This window comes from Tiliqua scincoides, chromosome 2 (assembly GCF_035046505.1).
Source record: "Tiliqua scincoides isolate rTilSci1 chromosome 2, rTilSci1.hap2, whole genome shotgun sequence".
Classification (NCBI taxonomy): Eukaryota; Metazoa; Chordata; class Lepidosauria; order Squamata; family Scincidae; genus Tiliqua; species Tiliqua scincoides.
Window position 1 is genome coordinate 178,045,576 of NC_089822.1, and position 23,690 is coordinate 178,069,265.

A 23,690-nucleotide genomic window follows, 5' to 3' on the forward strand; every position below is an offset into this window, starting at 1 on the left:
TTCTAAATTTGTCTCTTGTAGGTGTCTGTGGTTAGCTAGCTAGACGCTATATTAGTTTGCCAAGAAGCATTGCCAGCTGATAAACCAACAGCTAAAACTTACTTCTAATGACTACAATTGTTACATATATGTGTTTTCTCAGCGTTGTGATGTCCTTGGCGAGTCGTGTACTTCTGCCAATGATGAAGCCTATCTATCTTTGCCTTAGATACTACTCCCTTTTCCAAATTCCAAAGTGCATAGCACAGCCTTTGAAGCCCCAAGGTCTCAGCTTCTGTGAAACTAGCAAAACAGCTTTCTAAAATGAGTCTTTCAAGCAACTTTTTCTGTGAGACTAACTATGATTTTTCTAAATAAAAACAGCCTTTCTGTTCTGTATGCCTTTATGCTTTAGCAGTGTGGCTCTTAAGCTTTTGCCTCAATGGCATATTACCCTGGTTATTCTGTCACCTTCCATCAATATGAGAGCATATGCAGGACTCACTTTCAGGAGCACTGCTTCTGCTGAGGTATCTCTTCCTAGCTCAGCCAGTGGAGAGGTGCTCTGTGAAATAGCACCTTGGCAGAAGCAGTGCTGCTGAAATGGGAGCCCACATGACAGTTGGGCTCTCCCATTGCCTTTGCAGCGTCTCCCTCTTACCCCCTTTGTGTGCAACTTCCCCATAATGTTCCTTGTCTTCTGAGGCCTCCTTCCATCTCTCTTGGTGGAAGAAGAGCTTCAAAAAAGTGGCACTAGAACAGCCTGATTGTCATGTGGGCATGATAAAGAGCTTCTGTGGGCTATATCAGCCAGCAAGCCTTATATTTCACTTCGCTGATCTAAACGTGCCTTCTGTGCCTAAAATCACTTTGCTTGTATGATGCAAAATCAGGTTTGTAATTAAAAAAAAAATTTTTTTCAGCTGTAGAAGAAGTGCTATGTATAATGTTAGGGAAGCAGGAGGCTAAGGGAAGTAGCACATGGTTGATAGCATTCAGGCATGCTCCTTCCTACTCTCTGATTTTACAGGGTCAGGAGCTGAATGGGGGGAAGTTCATACATCTATCCAATGTCACCATCCGAGGCAGAAGCTGTCTCAGAAAAGCCTTCTCTCGTAGAAGAGCACATTATCCAAGGACTCTTGTTTAAACCCAATTGCTGTAATCTCTGTGAGTGATCAGCCATAACAACCCATTGAATTACTGGTGAACATGGACTAGGCAGGCAAGAATATAGCCAGTTTATTCAGAAACCAAAAGAAAAGGGAATTCAACAAACTATAGGAAAGAGGTGGAGAGAAATATAACCAGAAAACTGATGAAAAATGCCAGGATTTGACAGAATGGCCATAATGAAAAACCTTGACCAAATTGGATTCCGTAACTAACTCCCAGTAGAGAGAGCTAGTATTCTATACTAGAGGAAAGCACACAAAACCCATAGTTAAACTAGTGGTGTTTACAGGTTGTTTGGAGTGAAAAGAGCAAATAAAACAAAATTAATTCCCTAAATATGTCTGGCTGGAAGCACCTTGTCCCCTTGCTAACTATGCACCTTGTCCCATGAATGAAGTCTCTGCATTTACTGGAGAGTAACTGGGTGTGCCTTCCATGAACCAACACTGGATTTCATGGCAGACTGTCAGAAATGCACACAAGCTTACCTGTGCTCAAATTTAAGTAATCTAGGTTTGATAATGTGATCAGATTACCTGATGAAGGAATGGAACCCACCTGACCACTGGGACAGATAGGTTTGACTGCTGCAGTGTATGCCAATCTCAATAGGAGGCTTGGTTACGCAAAGACATGGAGGACCCAAATCCACATACAGCACGTGGCTGTCTGAGAATGGTGCTTTCAAATAAAGACTGATGCAGTAGCATGTCCTAGCAGCTTTTAGGTTGCTGAAGCAGTATACAGGTTGATCCAACTTATCTGCAGATTTTGTATCTGTGGATCTGGCTCAACGCAGGTCCCCTGAACCCACACTGAGCTAGATTCGGCCCAACCTGAAGCCTCTGAAGTTAACTACTTCTGGTTTTGCATCAAAACTGAATATGACGTTTAAAGGATTTATAAGGCCTGGGAGGGCTTCCCCAGCCCATGGCGGCTCTTCTGAGGCCCATGGAAGACTCAGGGGGCTTTAAGGGGTGCCTAACTGTGGTTTCTTTATCCATGGTTTTCTGGTGTCTGCAGGTGGCCTGGGAACAGATCCCCCAAGGCACTGCCTATAGAAGCTTCTGGGAGATTAGAAATGCACAAAAGTAAGAAAAAAGAGGGGGGGAAATGGAGGAAATGAGGCACTCATCACAGCAATATTCCCTTATGATTGGCTGCAATAAGGTTATGTAAATAGTGGTAAACAATACACTTAATGGTAGCTAATAAAAGGATACCATCAAATGGCCTTTCTAATGTGAGTGAAAAGAATTGTCCTTCCTTGCTTTTCGCATTTGAATTCAGCGCTGTTCATTATAATTCATATTGCAGGAGTTGATACTCCTCCTTTATGTTATGTATGAAGCTGTCCCTGAGGCTTTAGTGGTAATTAACACCAAGATCACTTAATGTGGGAAATGGCAAACCTCTAGGCTTGCCTTTAAATCACTGCGCTGAGATGACTGGAGCAGGGGGGAGATCTGAGAACTGAACCTCCAACTGTTTGTAGGTAGGTGTTAGAGGAATTCACCAAAAGCAGCCTGACATTTGAGGAGCACAGAGAATACATTATCATATAATTATACATTCAACATACAATGTGTTTGAAGCTGCAGGTGGTCAGGATAGTTGCAGACTTGCAGAGTGGAGTTACTTTGTTGGTCTCCTCATGACAAAGATGTTTTCAGAAATTACAGGGACATAGCTGCAACAAAACACTAGAACAGCAGGTTGTGTATGACATTGGAATTAAAACCAAAAAATGGAATGAATTTAAATGGTATACAGGGTATTCTGTAGGTAATTTAACTCAACATGGAACATAATTATCTTGAAATAGTGGGTTTTGAAATTATGTAAAATAGTTTCAGTGTAGCATACTCTTAGGAGTGTAATATAGTTTTGCTACATGGAAAAATGAATGTGAGGGCCTGGGCAGCCATAAAACTTAATCATTAAACTGGTGTGTTTGTCAGCTAAAATTCCCCACTTAAAATTCCCATAAGCTTATGCCAATATTCTAATTAACTGACAAGCTCAAATAGCTGAAGAGAGCTATTAATGACATTTAGTTATTTGCCTAATGTGAGACCTGATCCTTAATAATAAATGTCACAGTGGGACAAACAATATAATATTAACAAAAACCAATGGATCTGGCTTTAAGGGGTTGAGAGGTGGTTTGTGAAGGATCTTGCTGTGAGATTGCACTTAGTGACCTTTTGGTCCTTTATGGCCATATGATGCCACTATCTGCTTACCATTATAAAGTAGCTGTGGGGTTTCTCAGGTTTGTATATCATTTTGTATTCAGATGTGAGGCTCCTGGAGCTTTTATGCTATAGAAAGGTTGCTCCCCTTTGGATATATGAACAGATATGTTGTGTATTGTACAGTGTAAATTCACATTTTTAAAACTTTGTTCTCTTTAAAACCTGAATCTGTTGTGAAAACATAACTTGTATAAACTAGCATATTAAAAACTTATCCTGACCCATACGTGCTTGATGACGACATGTTTTCATATACAATGAAATGCCTTCTCTTTATGCCATTTGTGCATCCTAGTCATTACAGAGCCTTCTGCCTCCTTAACCCCTCACATACTTGGGTTCTTTCAGGATCATGTTATTCTTCAATTCAAACTAATTACCATTTATATCAAAATGAGTTATCTCTGTTGCCCTCTGTGTCATATGCCCCAAGTCCCCTTGTCTATTAACCATCTTATTGCTTCCTGTATTTCCCCATCCCTAAAATTCCTGAGGCCTTTTGATTCTTGCTCTCCTGTGGCTGTAGGAGAAGGCCTGCCTTCTCAAAATATTGAGCAGATAGGTCTCTGCATTTTAGGATCCAAGCTTAACCTCAGCCCCAACCCTTGTCTTACCAGGTACAGACATCCCTCCCATTTTGGTGGATCCACTTATCTGTGGTTTTCCGTGCCCCCTGCCTCCCCTTAGTTATTTGTCTTCCTTTCCTGTGATGCCAAGCACACCTGTCTCTTCCTTTGCAAAATGATAGAAGAGAAACTCAACAAGCAGCCATGCAGAACATTGGAGGAGGGAGACTAAGGCCACAATCCTAACCAACTTTCCAGCATCGACATAAGGGCAATGCAACTCTGAGGTAAGGGAACAAACATTGTCTTACCTTGAGGAGGCCTCCATGACTGTCCCCTGACTGCAGGATGCAGCGCATGCCCCACTGGCATAACTATACCAGTGCAGGAAAGTTGGTTATGTTTGTGTCCTAAGAGAATGCTAATGCTGGAGATAGCCAGAATGCTAACAGGAAGCAAGAAGCCTCCTGCTTCCTGTTAATGTTCTGGCTGACCTGTCTCATTCCTCTTCTAGTGTTCTGCAAAGGAAGAGACTGGAGTGCCACAGTAAGTATAGAGTTCTCTTCTATCCACAGTTTCGGTATCTGCACAGGGAAGGGTACAGGATTACATAAGAACATAAGAACAGCCCCACTGGATCAGGCCATAGGCCCATCTAGTCCAGCTTCCTGTATCTCACAGCGGCCCACCAAATGCCCCAGGGAGCACACCAGTTAACAAGAGAGCTCATCCTGGTGCCCTCCCCTACATCTGGCATTCTGACTTAACCCATTTCTAAAATCAGGAGGTTGCGCATACACATCATGGCTTGTACCCCATAATGGATTTTTCCTCCAGAAACTCGTCCAATCCCCTTTTAAAGGCGTCTAGGCTAGATGCCAGCACCACATCCTGTGGCAAGGAGTTCCACAGACCGACCACACGCTGAGTAAAGAAATATTTTCTTTTGTCTGTCCTAACCCGCCCAACGCTCAATTTTAGTGGATGTCCCCTGGTTCTGGTATTATGTGAGAGTGTAAAGAGCATCTCCCTATCCACTCTGTCCATTCCCTGCATAATTTTGTATGTCTCAATCATGTCCCCCCTCAAGTGTCTCTTTTCTAGGCTGAAGAGGCCCAAACGCCGTAGCCTTTCCTCATAAGGAAGGTGCCCCAGCCCCGTAATCATCTTAGTCGCTCTCTTTTGCACCTTTTCCATTTCCACTATGTCTTTTTTGAGATGCGGTGACCAGAACTGGACACAATACTCCAGGTGTGGCCTTACCATCAATTTGTACAACGGCATTATAATACTAGCCGTTTTGTTCTCAATACCCTTCCTAATGATCCCAAGCATAGAATTGGCCTTCTTCACTGCCGCCGCACATTGGGTCGACACTTTCATCGACCTGTCCACCACCACCCCAAGATCTCTCTCCTGATCTGTCACAGACAGCTCAGAACCCATCAGCCTATATCTAAAGTTTTGATTTTTTTTCCCAATGTGCATGACTTTACACTTACTGACATTGAAGCGCATCTGCCATTTTGCTGCCCATTCTGCCAGTCTGGAGAGATCCTTCTGGAGCTCCTCACAATCACTTCTGGTCTTCACCACTCGGAAAAGTTTGGTGTCGAACATTCAGGATTAGGAATATATTTCCCATGGATATGGGCAGGGAGCGGTGCACACCTGCTTTATATGTCAGATAATTTATATGTGAATTAGAGAGGAGGAGGAATAAAAAATTGGACAATTCATGTCAGACGATGTAGAGGAGGCAGGAGAATTTAGCCTACACTATTCATCAGGGCCATTAGGAGTTTGTGCCAATACTACATGCCTTAAGTTTTATTAATGCCTTTTTTTTTTGTCTTAAAAAGTGTGTATTTCTTTGGGGAGGAATATAAAGGTGAGTACCTCTGCTGAAGCATTTTTAATCTCGTGTTTGGCTTTCTTTACAAGGTTTCACTTATAAACAGTGTTAGCTGGGTGCTATAGCAAAATAAAATCAGAAAGAACAGATGTCCTATCACTTTTTTCATTTGGAAAATTTATCTAGGGGCGCAATCCTAACCAACTTTCCAGCACTGACCTAGCCACAATGCAGCCCCAAGGTAAGGTAACAAACATCCCTTACCTTGAGGAGGCCTTCTTGACTACCTCCCCACTGAAGGATGCAGTGCACACCACATTGGCACAGCTATGTCAGTGCTGGAAAGTTGGTTAGGATTGCGCCCTAGATCTTTTTGTGGTGTGCTTGAAAATGTAAGTTGGCTAGTCCTATTTATGGTCATACTGCGGTTGTGTGTGTAGTATATTATTCCCCTTCCCCCTCTTGGCAAGCTTATCTTTTAAGGATGTGTCTAATGTATGTGAAGAAACAGCAACCAAGAACTACAACTGACTTTTTGGCAGTGTTGTTGTTTTTTTAAATGTCTTTTTACTAATCACTTGCAATCTACGGCAACTTTAAATGTTTCATAACAGAAATATCTTGAGAGAGGAAGGCTATAGATCTGATACAGATATGGGGATAGGTACAAAGGTACATATCCTTTATTTTTTATTACAAAGGGAATAAAAAAATTGATCTGTTACAGATAATGGGCTGGGCAGCATCTTCAAACCTTTGTAGTCTGAACTAGGAGGGGAGGCTCTCGGGATCAGAGACTGGCCGCAGATAGAGGCTTGCCACATCTGGCCCCCAGGCTGGGGTTTGGAGATGCCTGCTTTAATGAATGGTTACCATTTGTAGGGTCCCTGCTCTGGAGGGGCCTGGAGCAGGCTTGTCCCACCCCCAGGGGGGCCTCAGATTGGCTGAAGGGGGAGGGGGTTCCAGCACCCTTCTCCTCCTCCCTAGCAGAGCTGCCAAATCTGGCCTAGGAGCTGTTTACCTCACAGCTCCCTGCTTCACACTGACTGCTTCTCATCCCTGGCCTCCCTGTTTTATGGAGCAAGCCCCGCCCCCTTTGGCCCCTCCCCTTCCTCCAGGTGGGGCAGAAAAGGCCTTTCCTATTCCTGGCTTGTTTCCTGTAGTGTTCCTTGTTTGCCCTGCCAGCCCCTTCTGGCTGGTTGGGGTGAACCAACCTGCTTTGCCCCCTTCAAGGGCAGGGAAGTCTCCCCATCCTGGGCATGGGGTGCCTGCTCCAGGGTAAGTCGGGGGTCAGGGCATCTGGGAGGGGCCCCGACACCATTCAGTCATACAGAGAAAAGGAAAGCATTGATCTTGAAGTTTCCTGCAGTAAGGGCAGACTTTGTGCTCTATCCCTGAAACTGTGAGGGCCAGCCCATATGAGCAGGGAAATGCAATGTGTATCTGTAAACTCTTAGCAACACAGTCTTTGTATCATTCAAGCCTTCCATTTACACAGTCAGCTGTTCTGCTAATTGAAGTTACTCTGCTCTGTATTGAACATTCAGTATATTACCCCATTAATCTCACCAACTGCATTTTTATATCTTGTTCTTCATAAAGTAGCCAAGTTATTGCAGCAGTTTTGAAACACTTTGGGGCTGTTGCTGAAAATCAGCAGAAAGGATTAGGCAGGCTGCATTCTTTGTTGTAACAATTGGCATAGGGGCAAATTCTGTCCCCTATCAATTTCTAAGTCTTGTTAATGTTGTGTTCCTCCTAATATACTCATTTGGTTTCTTCCTGAACACATTGCTTGTTTCTCGAATTAGTCTGAATTTAAAGCCTGAAGCTTTAACTAGTTTCCCTACTAGATGGGGTTGATCTTGCAATCATATACTGCAGTAGTTCACAAACGTTTTAGCATCTGGTCCCACTTTACCAGCCAGTCAAGCCTCTGCAGCTGTAATGATGGTTGGGCATCAGTGCTCCCACCCCCCAAGTAGCAGGTTGTTTAATGATGCACATAGCTTAATCTGCCTTGTCAGTCTTGTGACACACCCAAAATTGTGTCGACACCCGCTGGTGGATCACAGACCCACAGTTTGGGAACTACTGACATACTGCTTTTGAAGATAACAACTTCCTTTTGTCACCTGAATCCACTTTCAGAGAGGAAGAATGCAAACTAGATTGTAATGACATGCATAAAGGTGAGTGGTCATTTTGCTTTACATACAGTGGTTCCCAAACTTTTAAGCGCCAGGACCCACTTCTTTAAACAGCAGTCTGTTGGGATCCACCTAGCTTTACAAGTCTTTTAAAAAAGGTGACCTAGAAATATTTTTTTATTTATAAGTAATAATAACCAGGAAAAAGACCCTCAAACATTTTCTTCCTGTATTTACACGTGCTTGCAAACTGCAGGAGCTGAACATAAGAAAAGCCCTGCTAGATCAGGCCCAGGATCTATCTAGTCCAACTTCCTGTACTTCACAGTGGCCCACCAGATGCCTCAAGGAGCACACAAAATACTTGCATCTCGCTGTCACTCCCCTGCATCTAGCATTCTGTTTACCCTCACACCTACCAAAGAAGACACCAGACTGTATTTGGGTTTAACTTGGACCACTTTATTAAATACAAGTGACCAATTTTTAATACATGAAACCTACTGAACACACCTTCCCTCCCTTGCCCATCTGGTGTAGACAAAAAATCTGCCATGCAGTTTGGATAACAGAGAAAGTTCCTACCCAACCCTCATGATGAGCAACCAGCTAATCTCAGACTGTACATACTCACCATGGCTTGCCTTATAAAAGTATGCAGTCAAGGCAGAAGGGCTTTTGGCCTAATATGGTGTTAATTGAATAATTACCCTTTCAGGAATCATAACTTTAAATGAGTGTCTCTCGAAAATGTCTAAATTTGGGGGAAAATGTTTTAATAACTGTAGACTTTATACTGTAGAATAAGCGCTAAGCAACCAGGACTTCTTGCTACAAAGGGGAATATAAATAACTATATAGATTTTATGATATTGAACATAAAGCATTATACAATTTTTTTAAATCCATACTTTTATCATTAGTTCGGTTGAAATGCTAGCCCTTGAAAAGAGCTTGCCATATGTTCTTCCTTGCTTCATCTAAGTAAATACAAAGGAATACCACTTAGAAATGTCAACTATAATCATCTATTTATGGAACAGTGGTCATATATGTAAAGTATTTTCTTTGTTATATTCATTATCTTTTTACATTAGCTATTGAAATGTAAAGTTACAAAGTTGTTCATTGCTTGACTGGTAACTGTCTCCATACCAAAGTTTTTTTAAGGCCGAATCCTGAGGCAGTGCTGAGGCAATGCCGGCAGTTGTGGCACTGTCCTGACAACAAGACAGTCCTGCTGTCGTGCAAATACCATAAAGCACTTCACCGCCCACAGTAAGCCTGCTGCGCCAACAGAGAAGCCCTCAGCACTGAAAAGACACAGGATCACAGTGGCCAGCAGTAAATACTCTAGAGCCAAGCTGCCCAATACAGGCCTCCTCAGTTCTGCTCCCACTAAATTGCGGGCGCAGCTGTGAGGAAACCCATTGGCAGCAGTGGAGCTTTACCCGAGGTAAGGGAACAAATGCTCCCTTCTCCCGAGGAGACTCCAGCAGCTGTTCTGGCCCTGCAGGATACAGTGGTGGCCATTTCAGCGCTGCTAGACCTTGCAGCAGCACAGCACCATAGGATTAGGCTGTTCGTGATGGCATTTTCTAACAGCGAGAAAAAAAATGTCCATGCTCAGATCCTGTGTAACTCATTTATAACCACTACTAAATGTTTGTTAAGTCCAAACAACCTGCCAGGTCCTAGACAGAACCCATGGTTTTGTTTCCAAAGGGTTTACAGTCCCCATGAGATGGAAAATACAAAGAAGATGTGGTGACAGCATCTGGCCTCTATGCCTTTAAAAGGGGATTGAACAAGTTTCTGGAGGAAAAATCCATTACGGGTTACAAGCCATGATGTGTATGCGCAACCTCCTGATTTTAGGAATGGGCTATGTCAGAATGCCAGATGCAAGGGAGGGCACCAGAATGAGGTCTCTTGTTATCTGGTGTGCTCCTGGGGCATTTGGTGGGCTGCTGTGAGATACAGGAAGCTGGACTAGATGGGCCTATGACCTGATCCAGTGGGGCTGTTCTTATGTAAGAAAAGAGAGAGTAGATTTAACAAATGATCTGTGAGAATGGGGTGAAATTCTTTTCATGGATCAAGAAAGAGCCCAAACTGTTATGAGAAGACTGCAGCACTTAGCCGTTTTCTGATTGAATACTGGTTAAAATAATTTGATTATTGTGCACTAGAGTAACCAGTTTGGGAAGGTCCTTCCTATTTGAAAGTTGATCATTTCACTTGCATTATTTCCAAACTTTCAGTTATATAACAGGAATTGGAGATATTTCTTCACTCGTAATCAGTAAGCACAAATACCATTATTCAATAACTGTTTCATTTGTTCTGTTATCCTATGCTGGTCATCATTGTGGAAAAGATAAAACATGAACTCTAACCATTCTAACTCTTAAGACATTTTGCCTACTTTGTTGCAAAGATTGTAGTTCAGATGGTTTCATCTTACACTCATGTACTGGTGAAGAAAAGTTAAAAGTTAAACAAACTGAATAACTGAGAGCCTATGATGAATATGAAATTCAGTATCCTGACAGCATGCAGGGTAAGCTTCTCAGCACGGTAGAAACCTGGAGAGAAGAAAAAAGCAAATGTTGAACTGCAGAAAGATTGGAAGTGCCTATTAACCATTTCCATAATTAATGTTTGGAGGAGGAGGAAAATATCCTGTGGGATACATTAACATTCACTGGCTTTATGTTCACTTAAACATTAAGGAATCTGTTTCTGAAGCAAATAACTGCAATGGATTTTTTTGGCTTTTATAAAAATTGGCTTAATTTTCATTTCAGAGTCAGATATGGTAGTTGGTGTAAAATGTTCAGTCTAATTGGTCTTTAAAACATATTTAACAAGAAGGCATTTTTTAAAATGTATATGTAAATTTTAAAAATGTGTATTTGAAGTAGAAATGGGAGAAAGGTCAAAATGCTTTAGCACACTTGGCTGTAATACTTGGGATTCTGTAAGGCTTGTACTAAATCTGTCAATCTCATCTGAAATTGGTATGACACCACAGAACGCTTAGCTTTCAGTTCGTTTGTGTTCATCAAAACTTGGAACTTGAACATCTGGGGTTTGCCAACAAACTGGGTGGTGTTTTGTAAACAGTTACATCTGCTGTTCTGGATTTTATAGACGGTCAGCAGTTTTAAAAAGAACATTCTGGTTCCGTTTCAGACATTAAGCAGCAGATGTGCATGGTCAGATGTTCTGAAAGGAGTGCAATTATAATCCCACCATTCCTTTGGATCAGAGCAGTTACATGGTGTTTCTCCCCACACATCTCCTCCATCTTCCCAACAGCCTTCTGAGGTTGGACAGGATGAGGTGACTGAACCATGACCATCCAATAAGCTTTTTGTGACTGAGTGGAGATTTAAACCTGTCTTTTCCTTGTACCACGTCCAACAGTCAAGCTCAAGTTCATTGGTTCTCAAACTGTGGGTTTGAGAACCCACACAAAACTGACCAGGAAAATGTATTGAACCCTATGGAAAGTGATACAGAGCAGCAAGTGCATGTTTACTTGTGAGTAGGAGACCATACCTCAGTCCATTTATGCATCGTTAACATGGCTTGAATACAAAACTGCTGTTCTGCTTGCACAGCTATTTTCAATCACTGGTGTGCTGTGAATGGTCCGCAAGTATGCTGCAGTTTGGAGAAGGGTCAGTTATTAGTTGGGCCACTGGGGGATGTGAGTCATCCTGTTCCCCGCAGCAGTGTAGCATGCCTTGTCAATTGTCAAAAAACTGATGGTGTGCCTTGACAATTTTAGCACCTTGTCAGTGTGCTGTGAAATGAAAAAGGTTGAAAAGCACTGTGCTAGCAGAAAGCCTCTCCCACTCACAAAAGAGCTATTTTTCACTTAGCAGGAAAGTGTTGCATGGAAAAAGTGATCCCAAAGTCAGAAAATGTATTCTGTTTGCACAAGTTCTACACAAGATCTTTTTATGGTATACTTGAATTCATATACAGCAGCCTATGTGTTCTCCATGTTCACCATGTTTCTTATGCTGCAGTGCAGCCTTCAATCTGCTGTGGTGTTTTACTGCAGGAAGACTCCCACTTGGATTGCACAAGAGTTCACAAAACAGCAGTTACGTATTTTTCCTTCTGCTCACAGTTTTATTTCAAACCAGTGAAAAGAAGTCTAGGAAATCCCAATCAGCTGTGGCTTCCTGGTGTATGTTTGTAATATGTTTAGGAATGTGCACCCACCCACCACTTTTTGTATTTGGTATAGGGATCAGTTGGGTGGTGCTATAGTAAGCACGAAAGCTACATAAAGTGACTCTCTTGGGGCCAGTTTAGATGTTACAACTCACCTGCATAGACCACCAAAGAAAATATTTAAATGCTATTTACTGGATGTGTTACCCCATTGATGAAGCATCAGACCCAGTATATCTATAGCAGTGACAATGCTAATGCACATACTTTGCATCTTGATGGGCAATGTGTACAATAATAATTTAACATTCCCAGTTCTATACCTCAGTATCCATTGATTAGGTATCCACTGATTTGACTCACCACAAATACTGAGCTCCACCCTTAAATGCATTGTAACAAGGGGGGAAAGCACCAAAATCCAATTGCCCACATTCGTGCTGTTTAATCATAATTTCATTCCATTATTCACCCATCTAGTGGCTGATTGTGGTAGTGTCTACCACCAATGCATTCTGGGGCGACAATAGAGGAGCAAGAAACCTGGAAATGGGTCTTTAAAGTTATTTTTCCACTTTATTTGGAAAGTTATTTGGTATCTGCTGATTTTTTTTATCCACTGGGGGTTCCAGAATGGAACCTTCATGGATAACAAGGCATAATGTGTATATGCAAAACTAGCATGAATATGGCTTGGCTTTTCAGTGTGACTGTATGAGCAAACAATGATTTCTAAATCAGCTCTAACCTCTTGACTGGAATGCTATGGTTCTTGTTTTTTTTTTAAGTCATCATTAGACACTTGGGCTGCAGTTCTAACCACACTTTCCTGCGAGTAAGCCCCATTGAACAAAATAAGAACATAAGAACAGTCCCACTGGATCAGGCCATAGGCCCATCTAGTCCAGCTTCCTGTATCTCACAGCGGCCCACCAAATGCCCCAGGGAGAAAATAGGACTTACTTCTGAGTAGACCTGGTTAGGATTGTGCCCTTTGGATACTAGTAGAATTGCACAAGTCTTGGATGGATATGAGAACTAAATGTAGCCCATGCATTGAATAACCCACTGTGATAAACTGTTACAGTACTTCTGTTTGCATTGTGGTAGATTTTAATCATAATTTGTGAAGAATTCAGATGTGGATTCCTTGCATGTAGTTTAAGGTTTTACAGCTGTAAAAATTTATCTATGCACAAGGAATCATCAGAACCTATGTCACTAAGCAGAGAAGTATATTCTCTTTTATTTTTCCAAAAATCTTTTGTGGCTGAAGCTATAGATATACTCACATATGTAATGTTTTTATACAGTATTAATGAAGCTTTGATTATTAGCCTTCAATAAGCAGCAGCTCTATGAACTTGGAGGCACAGCAGCTGTAAAAGTTTATTTTAGTTCAAGACAGTTTGGCATCTGTAATGCAGACATGGAATGACAGGCTACTGAGTCAAAGTGGGAGATGCACCAGATAGCCCACCATTCTATATTTTTCAAGATATAAAAGCGCTTTCATTGAAAACATGCTGAGAAAATGTCTTTACTGTCATGTACCACTATTCTCCTATGGGGAGAATTTGGTTGATGTAAGAAACCCCAATATAGTATTCATTGCTTGTTATGTATGCATTCTACATCTGAAAAAATTAATATAGTTTCTGCAATGTAGTCTTGGCTTAATACATGAAACCCAACCATGAAAGTATCCTTCTTCCCCTTGCAAGACTTGAACATCATTGTAAGGCTCATGTTCCAGACTAGCTAGAGTCCTGTACAGGTGGAGCCTATTTATCCGCGTTAGTTCAGTTCCGTGACTCAGTCTGATTAACAAACAACACGTTGTGCTAAATTCCATAGAGTTAAGCAAATACGCCACAGCCTGACACTTGGGGCTGGAAGGAAACTAAGGCAGCTGTTATCATTCCCCTCCTCTCGGCTCCTTTGCCTCCCCCTCCTCCCCTTTTCACAGGTGGGATGCTGAGCTTTTAAGAGTCCAGTCCTATGCGTTTCTACTTAGAAGTAAGTTCCATTCTAGTCAATGGGGCTTACTCCCAGGAAAGTGTGGAGAGGATTGTAGCCTAAATCTCATACTTTGCTTGCTGGGAAGACTTGTTTCCATAGGCTGGAGCACCTGCACCATCTGGGGGGGGGGATTGGGCAAACACTCCCAGGGTTTTTTAAAGCAATCCCCTGTGTTGCTACGGCACCTGCCCCTTGTGTGTGTTTGAGTGAGAGAGAGAGAGAGAGAGAGAGAGCGCGCGCACACACACACACACACACACACACACACACACACACACACACACGCACGCACGCACGCTCCACCTTGCTGCACATGTTTTCACCCCCCCTTTCCCCTCCTCAGCCTCTTTGCAGGCTCAGGGGCTCCAAGAGTGTTACTGTTCCTTCACAAGGGGAACCTCTTCCATGGCTCCAGGGCTATTTCCCTGCCTGGTTGAGGTGGAGCCTTTTTGCAGTGTTTTTGGCCTGAGACAGCAGTTGAGACAAATCAGCAGATAAAAAATCCGTGGAAAACTAGCTTGCACCTGTATTGCTTGTGTTAGGGGCCGGGGGCATTTTGTTGCAAATCCTACTTTACTGATTTAACTTAGCAATATGTACTGCTGGGTACATTTTGTAAATTCACAAGTGAATGCTTGCATGTTACATTTCCCCTCTTTCTCTGGATTCTCCTACTTTCCTCTTGTCCTTGGGCTGTGTTCTTGGGCATTTATTTCCTGCTGCTGGAAGGAGGAGGGTGTCAGTTGTACAGCTCAAATTAAAAACAAGCTAAAGCAGTGGATATAATGCAAGGACAAGGGGCCTTTTGTATGTGAGCCACTTCTCAATTGTAACTTGCCATGCATTTTACTAAAAAGCACATGTACACCACACACACACACACACACACACACACACACACACACACACACACACACACACACAGAGGGATATACCTGTATACATAACAAAATAAGCATTTTGCTCATTATTGTCTCTCATACAATCATGAAAATAGCAATGGGACATATAACTGCCCATAATTCTTTCTCACAGTTCCTCTTTTTCTTTAGTACCTGCTTTATTAGGATCCTATATAGAAAGTTTTGAATATTTTTGTTTACATTCAGAATTCTTAACTCACATGGTTTAGAGCAACCATTTTCAACCACTGTACCGTGGCACACTGGTGTGCCACAAACGGTCCCCAGGTATGCCACGGGAATTTGGGAGAAGATCATTTATCAATAGGACCATTGGGGGATGCAAGCCCCCCACTGACAGCACAGTGTGCCTTGTCAATTGTCAGAAAACTGATGGTGTGCCTTGACTATTAGTGTGCCATGAGATGGTAAAAGGTTGAAAATCACTGGTTTAGAGGAATCTGCTGAAAGAAAGTTCATTTCTCTTTGGTTTGAGTCAGCCCACTTGAGCCAGATACAGCTACAGTGTTGCTTAGAGATCTCTCATGGCCTATGGAGATGAGGGTAGAACCACATTACTCAGGATTTGGCAAAATCAAATGATGTTGGATAAACATTAGAAGGGGCCCGATTCAATCCACAACTTGATTGCTTAGCACTGAATGCAGAGTATCAACAAGCTGTTTGACTCTGTGATATGAATGTAGCTAGTGTTAAAATGAATTGGTTTCTCCTAAAATATTACTCTTAAAATATCTCCTGTACATACAATAAGATATCTACTGTGAGAGAGTCATGTTCAAAATCTGCCTGTTTCTCAGGGAATTGTATTTCTGCTTTGAGGTAGTAGCTTTAAATATTTAAAAGGCTTGAAGCATGTAGCAAACCAGATAAGAGGAAGACGAAAATGTTTTCCTTTATAACACTCCTGCTTTGAATGTTGAACTATTTTGTTTCCTGTGGTGGTCATCCCTGGCAACATAGAAGGGGAAGAATCCAGTCCATTTTTGCATTTTGTAACTACTGTACTGAGAAGTTCTCACTCAATTTGTGCTCTTACTATATTGCTGGGGCAACAGCACTTTGAATGCATGTCTGTTAATGATGAATCAGACTGTAACAGATGGTATAAAAATTGAAAAAAACAAAATTATTATGGAAGATCAGCGAGCATATGGATAGGGTTGTAAATACCACCCTCTTGGTCATCTTTGGCAAGAAACATTTGCCTCCTAATGACCAGCTGAGAGCTTTGGAAAAGGCATCCTCTCTCCCTTAAGTCATAGGTTATTAGTGTAGGTATATTCAGACAAGCAGGCTAGTAAAAAATTGTTACTTACAGGGCACAAAGGAATATCCAGTCCTAGAGAAGAAACCTTAGAAGGAATCGTGGGGAGTAGTGCAAATCTGTGAGCTGCAGGCAAAAATTGTCAAGTCATTGTTGAAGCTAGAATAACTCTCAACTAGAGAAAATGAGCAAGTTTACTTATTAAAATGTCTCATTTCTTTTTCCACAGTTGCACTAGGTCGTAATCAGCCCCTGAAAAAGGAGAAACCAAAATGGAAAAGTGATTATCCAATGACAGACGGACAGCTGCGCAGCAAGAGAGATGAATTTTGGGACACAGCACCTGCTTTTGAAGGCCGCAAGGAAATCTGGGATGCCCTGAAGGCTGCCGCACATGCATTTGAGAACAATGACCATGAACTGGCACAAGCAATCATTGATGGTGCAAACATAATGTTACCCCATGGTAAGTATTCCCATAGTGGCTAAACTACAGCAATAATTGGGAGAAAATGAACTTCCTTTGAACAGGTGCCATGGAAAACTGAAGCTAAACTTTCTTAAGACTGGGTCATGTACACATGAATAGAATGCATACTGCTGAAAGTTGGTGATCTTAAGCTTCTGAGTTGCTCTTGGGGGTGAAAAGATAGAAAAAATTATATTAGCCAGTTTTCAAAAAAGTATCTTTAACGGGTTTGAACCTTGGAGTCAGCTATATTCTTACTGCCACCAGCCAGGGTTACTTATACACCAAAGCTCCAGAGATGTCAGCCAGGAGTTTATCATTCTATTGTCATGATGGGTTTGGGAGATAGTGCCTCTTTCTCAGAAATTACCCTTGCCTGTGGAGGAAGTTGAGGATGACATCTCACTCCAGGAACATTAAAATGTCCTAATGACCATCCTAAAATACTTGCTAAGTTAAATAGTCATTTATTAGTATTTGTTTTGGTTGATACCTGTCTTCTTGCTGAAAGCAGAAACTGGAATGCACACCTCTTCTGCCACCCTTGAGAGTGGATGGGTCTGGTTAAGGTCTTATTAGCATCTCACTGTTCCAAAAAGTCCACTGTCAAAAACTCATTAACTGGATGTTTTCTGTGGTCAGCTGTCAATCTGTGTCTGCAGGTGGAGTCTGCTGAATGGTCAGACTGAATGGTTAGTGCTATGCTTGAACTTTGTCCTGTCCTCTGCGTCTCTCCCCACCAAACAAGCTGGACATGGGAGAGTATAGTTTATATCTGAGTACCTAGAGTATGGTTTGTATCTGGAAGCATGCTTTCTCACTCACTCCTGAACCAAATGCCTGCAACTCAGTTTGGTCCTTGAGTCTTATATGTGGCATTAAGCTTATTATTGCGAGGTGGATATAAAGCCAGAACTGTCGCTTTTGTCAAAAAGAAGCTGTTGGGGGAGGTTGATCCAACTCAGGGCCACGATACATGGAGAGGTGAACGTAATGTTTTTCTCCTGCACCATTTTCTTACACTTCTTGTTTACTAGGCTGCCTATATTAGGTAGCGTTCAGGATGCAGATGTATTTTGTGTTAAGATGACTTGTATTTAAAAATCCTTATTTAGAAGAAAATAACATAGCTATATTTCTGGAGGGCAGGAAACTTGGATCTTAAACACAGCAAATCTGTGAATTATATATTAAAACCTAGCTGATGTATCCCACTTGCGAAAGAAAACAGATTTATTTCTCAACAATATTACAGTGGGTCCTCTTTATCCACAGATTTCAAACCTGTGACTGAGGACCCATTGAGGACCTCTTGCATGTGACTGGAAGAAGATTCTAGTCACATTCAGAGGCCCTTTTGGTCTGTACAGATTTAATTATCTGTGGGTTTCAGTATCTTCAGGGGGTCTGGGAACAGATAGATACTGAGGTCAGACCTATAGAGACAGAATGTTTTTTGATCTCAATCACTCAAATCAACTTTAAAAAAAAAACTAAAAAACTATGTAGCTTAAATGTACTACTTGGTACAGATTGATGACTGCTTTTTATAAAACAATACCCCAAAAGAAGAGCTGAAACTTCCTTCTGAAAATATTGGAACTGCCCTCCTATGTGACTCTGTACAAGCTTCTTCCCTTCAGCTTTCTTGTGCTCCCTCCTTTAGGATCTGTTGTAATGCATATCAGTCTGGTATGCATGCATGGCAATTCTCCTTTCTTAAATTCCCAAGAAAATTGCTGAACTACAAATCATTTTCTTATTTTTTTTTAGACCTCACTTGGCTGAAACTTCCAAAATAACATTACTCTTACGTATTTCCCTATAAAAAGTGCATTTGTGAAATTTTGCATTACTAAGAGAGCTTGAGACCTACGTTTTAGGGCCACAGACACTTTCCTTCCTCATCTTCTGTGTGTAACTGGATCATCTTCCTGATATTAAAATACTTTGTGTGCATATACTAGTAAATACTGTGTGAATTCTGGAAGCATAGCTTTGTTCCTGGCTACATAGGAAACCTTCCCTACCACAATCCAGATTGTTAAAACAAATGAAAGGGGAAATCCCATGCATATCTGAATTATCCTGTTTTCAGGCTTGTAGTCAGGCCTATGCCTGCAAATCTCCATCACTATCTTCACTCTGAAACTGGTTCCAAACTCATAAAGTCCCACTTTCCATCCTCTTTGACTTGTGTTTCTCGAGCAGCGTGGTCCAAATTTTACAACTAAGGGGTGCAATACCCTAGCACCCGCACCCCGGGCGCAAGTGTGAAAGTAATTGGCAGTGATGTGGTGATGTTACCACCAATTACTTCTGGGTTCTGAGCTGCAACAGGAGAAGCAGGGTGGTGATGGTGGTGGCGATGGGTGCGGCGGCAATTTTCAATTTCCCTGCCTCACCATTCTGGCTTCTCCTCCAAAGGAGAAGCAGAACAGCATGGCAGGGAGGTTGAAAAGCTATTGAATCAGGAGGAAGTGGTGAGTGTGTGAGAGAACTTTTCAAGGCTACCAAAAAAGACCTCATGGGCCACATGTTGGATCACCCTGTTCTAGAGAAGTATAATGGTGAAGAGCATGGACTGGAAAGTCCCTGGTTCAGGTCTCGCCTCACCTCTGCAAAAATTCATGGTTGACCTTAATCCAGCTATTTTCAACCATTTTCATCACATGGCACACTGACAGGGTGCTAAAATTGTCAAAGTACACTATCAGTTTCTAGACAATTTACAATTCATAGCATGCTTCTGTCTGGAGGCTCAATTACCCCAATTGCTGTACTAATAAATGACCCTCCCCAAACTCCCATGGCACACCTGCAGACCACCCGTGACGCACCAGTGTGCTGTGACACAAGAGTGTGCTGCAGCATAGTGGTTGAAAATCACTGCCTTAAGTAAACCACCCTCAGATCTAAGCATATTCTTGCCCTCAATAGGAGAATAAAATGTTGACATACTTACTGGGTTGCTGTGAAGATCATTGAGATGATATATGTAAAGTGCTTAAAATTCTTTAACATTGTATAAATACTATTAGTAGTAATATTGTTGTTGTTTTCTGTGCTGGAGTGTTGTAAAGGAACTGTTACAGGCAGACTCTCCTGAACTTAATTCAGAATTGTCTTGGTTATGAGCTTTTTTGGTGAGTGTTTGGGGTATGCTTCATAGTGCTCTCTTTTAGCTCATGATGTTCTCACATTCAACATAGCATTATCACATGAATGAGTTTTATTAACCTTTCTCCTGTGTGATTTTAATTCTCAGTACCAGGTATGGTGAAGATTCACTTAAAAGTCCAACCAATTTTCCTGCTCCAAGCTCACACACAATACAAGGTTTTAAATTCAGTTGGATGGCGACCACACTAAAGAACATCTCTAAGAACCTTTTGATGGAATTGACCCAATTCCAAATATATATATATACTGGAATATATTCCAAATATATTGATAAATATCAGTTGTTTGCTCACATGGTCTGGTCACATGGTTGGCAACCTTCAGTCTCGAAAGACTATGGTATAAGCCTACAGCACCCGGTATTCCCAGGTGGTCTCCCATCCAAGTACTAACCAGGCCTGACCCTGCTTAACTTCCAAGATCAGACGAGATTGGGCATGCCTCTGTCAGAATCATGGGAGACACCGAAATAGTTATGTGCAAGTGCTTTGAAAGCTGTATGTGGTCTGCTGAACACTGATTGCAAACACATGGAATTTTACCTTCTGGGTTTAAAAGAATATAGTAAAACAGCTGAAAGTTATGAGCTGGACAGATTGGTATTCTGAATCAGGTAACCACAATCCTTAGCAACATTGCTAAAAAGAACTGCTTTTGGTGCTACGTGGCCTAGTAGCTGCTGTGCTATAAAATTTGCAGTCTGTCTACTTGTGTCACAGTTCTGGCATTTGTTATAAAGCAGACTTTATAACATGTTTCATGGGAGAAGTGTGCTTTTTTAAGAGTTTTCTAATTATTTGGTTATGTTGAACTACGCATACTCAACCATTTGATATGATCCATGAAGTTCTAACATCTTTTGCTAAAATTGTGCGTAAAACAATATACGTACTAGTAAACAGCTTGTCCTCTGCAACCATAGAGAGGTGTCTGTGTGTAAATAATGTTTCTTAAGAATATCTACTTAACATCCCAGTCCTGTTTGGGTGTTGCACTAATGTCTCATGGATGCCAGCATGATATCCATCATATCTGATCTAGTCAACACAAAGCTAGCACAGCCATCCTGGTAATGCTGGTATGGCCCATCCCAGCAAAGCTGACAGTGTGCATGGAAACCCTGACAGAGCCCATCGCTCATGGAGTAGCATTCTGACATTGGAGTGATGTTTGCCCCAATGCCAGCAGCCAGAGAAATGCTGCAAGGATGAATGGACTAGGGAATGGAGGCAGGTGCAAGGCCAATAAGTGGCCAACGCTGGGGGCATGGACCTCTGCAAGCCACTCCCTTAAAACAGCATAGGATATTACCAGAAGGGGACTGGGGAGTCCTCACCCACTGAGTTAATGGAGTGGGAGTGTATCCAATGTGCACTGCATCCACCTTCCTCCCTCTGCAACCTTTACATTCCGTAGTACAACCAGTAGTCTAAATAAGTGGTGTCTAAACCATGAGACACGGCTCCTCAGACAAGCTGTTCCATGGGGCAGCTTGCTATCTCTGCTGCTGATCACTCTCAAATGTCATGCTGAGGTGTCTACCTGGAAATCCGAGTGCCGAGCATGCTGTATTGCCGGAATGGGGAAGTGTTTGGGGACCAGAATGTGGAAGGCTTTGTGGACAATTGGCAGAAGAGATAGCAAGCTGCCCCATGGAACAGTAAGCTCCATTCATACGGAGGAGGGATTTCCATGGGTGCCAGATCCAGTCTGCAGGCCAGGGTTTGTTGACCGCTGTTCTAAGGGCTGGTTTTAGATGAAAAACTCCTTTCCCATTCAGACACAAACACGAAGAATCAATGTAAAATTGAATTTTATTTTAAAGAAATAAAGGACCGTGTGCTCAGGATGTGAGACAAAGGGGTCCACATAGCAAGAAAACAATAAAAGACTAGCTAAACTACTTACATTTCTTATTAATGATTAAGAATTTTAATATTCCATTTTTTATCAAGAGTAGTTCACAAAGCAGTTTACATAGTAAAATAAATCAAATGGTTCCCTATTATCCCCAGAGGGCTCACAATCTTAAAAGTAAGTACAGAAGAGACCCCAGCAACAGCCACTAGATATAGACCATGCTGGGGTGAAGAGGGACAGTTGCTTTTCCCCTGCTAAATATAAGAGAGCACCACTTTAATAAGGTGCCTTTTTGCCCTGTTAGCAGGGATACATTTCAGCAATTGAATCTAAATTCCAAGTCTGCAGCAATGAAAAAGTCTGTTCACTGGACAGTGTGTCTGCATGCCCATTCAAGGTTAGGCAAAGTATGGGTCTAAAGCCCATATTCTTATAGAATTATTGGTCCAATCAGAACACACCTGTCACCTATATAATTTTTATCTTAAATATCCCCTCAAGGCAGTGGCAGATCTCCCTATGCCTTGGGGAAAAGGCACCCCCCCCCCGTGGGTTGTTGCCACCCTCCCCACGTGCAAATCTACTCCCCCCACTTACCTGAAGCACACAGAACCTCGCACGACTCCAGGATGCACTGGGGAAGCCTACTGAAGCTTCCCTGGGCTCTTAAACTGTGTTTCTGGGAAATTAGAAGCAGTTTCCAACTGCATCAGGAGCCTCAAAAGGCTTCCTGAGCAATCCTAGGGGCGCGTAAAGCTACGTGCCTAGGGCATTTCCCTCATTCCATCAATGGGGAGTCTGCTACTGCCCTAAGGTTCCTCTCCAGTTCTTGCAGCTGGACATTACCAAGATAGCCATCAGTTTCTCAGCTGTGTACAACTCCTCCAGATCAGAAGACAAAAGGAGTGAACAGCCTAATAAAAGCAGCTCCACATAAATAATTTCCACTTTTATTCATACCATCATACTCTTACTTCATACCTACTTCAAGCAACCTTCCCGCAATAAAAGTACAAAGAATTTCCCCAAAGATCTTACACCTAGCCCCTTCTATTTCCTTGCTCTCCCAACCATTCAGTAGAAATAGTCAATTCACATCTCAACAACTTAGGCTGCAATCCTAACAACTCTTTCCTGAGAGTAAGCCCCTTTAAACAAAATAGACCTTACTTCTGAGTAGACCTAGTTAGGATTGTGCCCTTAATGTTTCAAATAGGCCAGCATTTCAAAAGGACTGCATTTCGGAAGAGTTGTAATCTAACTTGACCAATAGGTGTTGATTCTAAGGTGGTTTTTGCAAACTTTCTCTAAAGGTACAGACTATATTTAAAAAAAAAATAGGGTATGCATTTACGTAACAGTGTCTGCTTGCCTGCAAAGTATCCTCTCTGCATGTACTTGTTTGACTGGCTGTTGATAGTTGATGGTTGTGATGTCTTTTTATTAATATTTTTACCTGTCTTCATTAATTTGTTTTAAAGGCAGCTTCTAAGATGAGGATGGTACATGGTTGTATTCAGGTGCAAAACTCCCTAGGAGCTGGTCAACAGGGTGGATTCTAAAATTAATATGCACATTTCTCCTTTGTTCAGACATTCACATCTTCTTTCTGAATATGTTCACCTGTCTGTTTTCCCCTTACACCATTTAACAATCCAAGCATAAATCTTTTATTTCAGACCTGAGGCATTACACAACTGCTGCATTATTTTCCAAAGCCATGCTACTGCCAGAGAAATTTCAGAGGAATAGTGGTAGCTGTTTGTGGGTAGGAGCCATGATCAACAA

General features: G+C 42.0%; 1 protein-coding gene across 1 annotated transcript in view; it reads left to right on the forward strand.

Annotated features, from left to right (window-relative positions):
- UBTD2 (ubiquitin domain containing 2) overlaps positions 1 to 23,690 on the forward strand; it is a 70,288-nt gene that overhangs the window by 30,436 nt on the left and 16,162 nt on the right. The window contains exon 2 of the mRNA XM_066617185.1: positions 16,620 to 16,856. Coding sequence (XP_066473282.1) covers positions 16,620 to 16,856 — 237 coding nt within the window. The remainder of the gene's footprint in view (positions 1 to 16,619; positions 16,857 to 23,690) is intronic.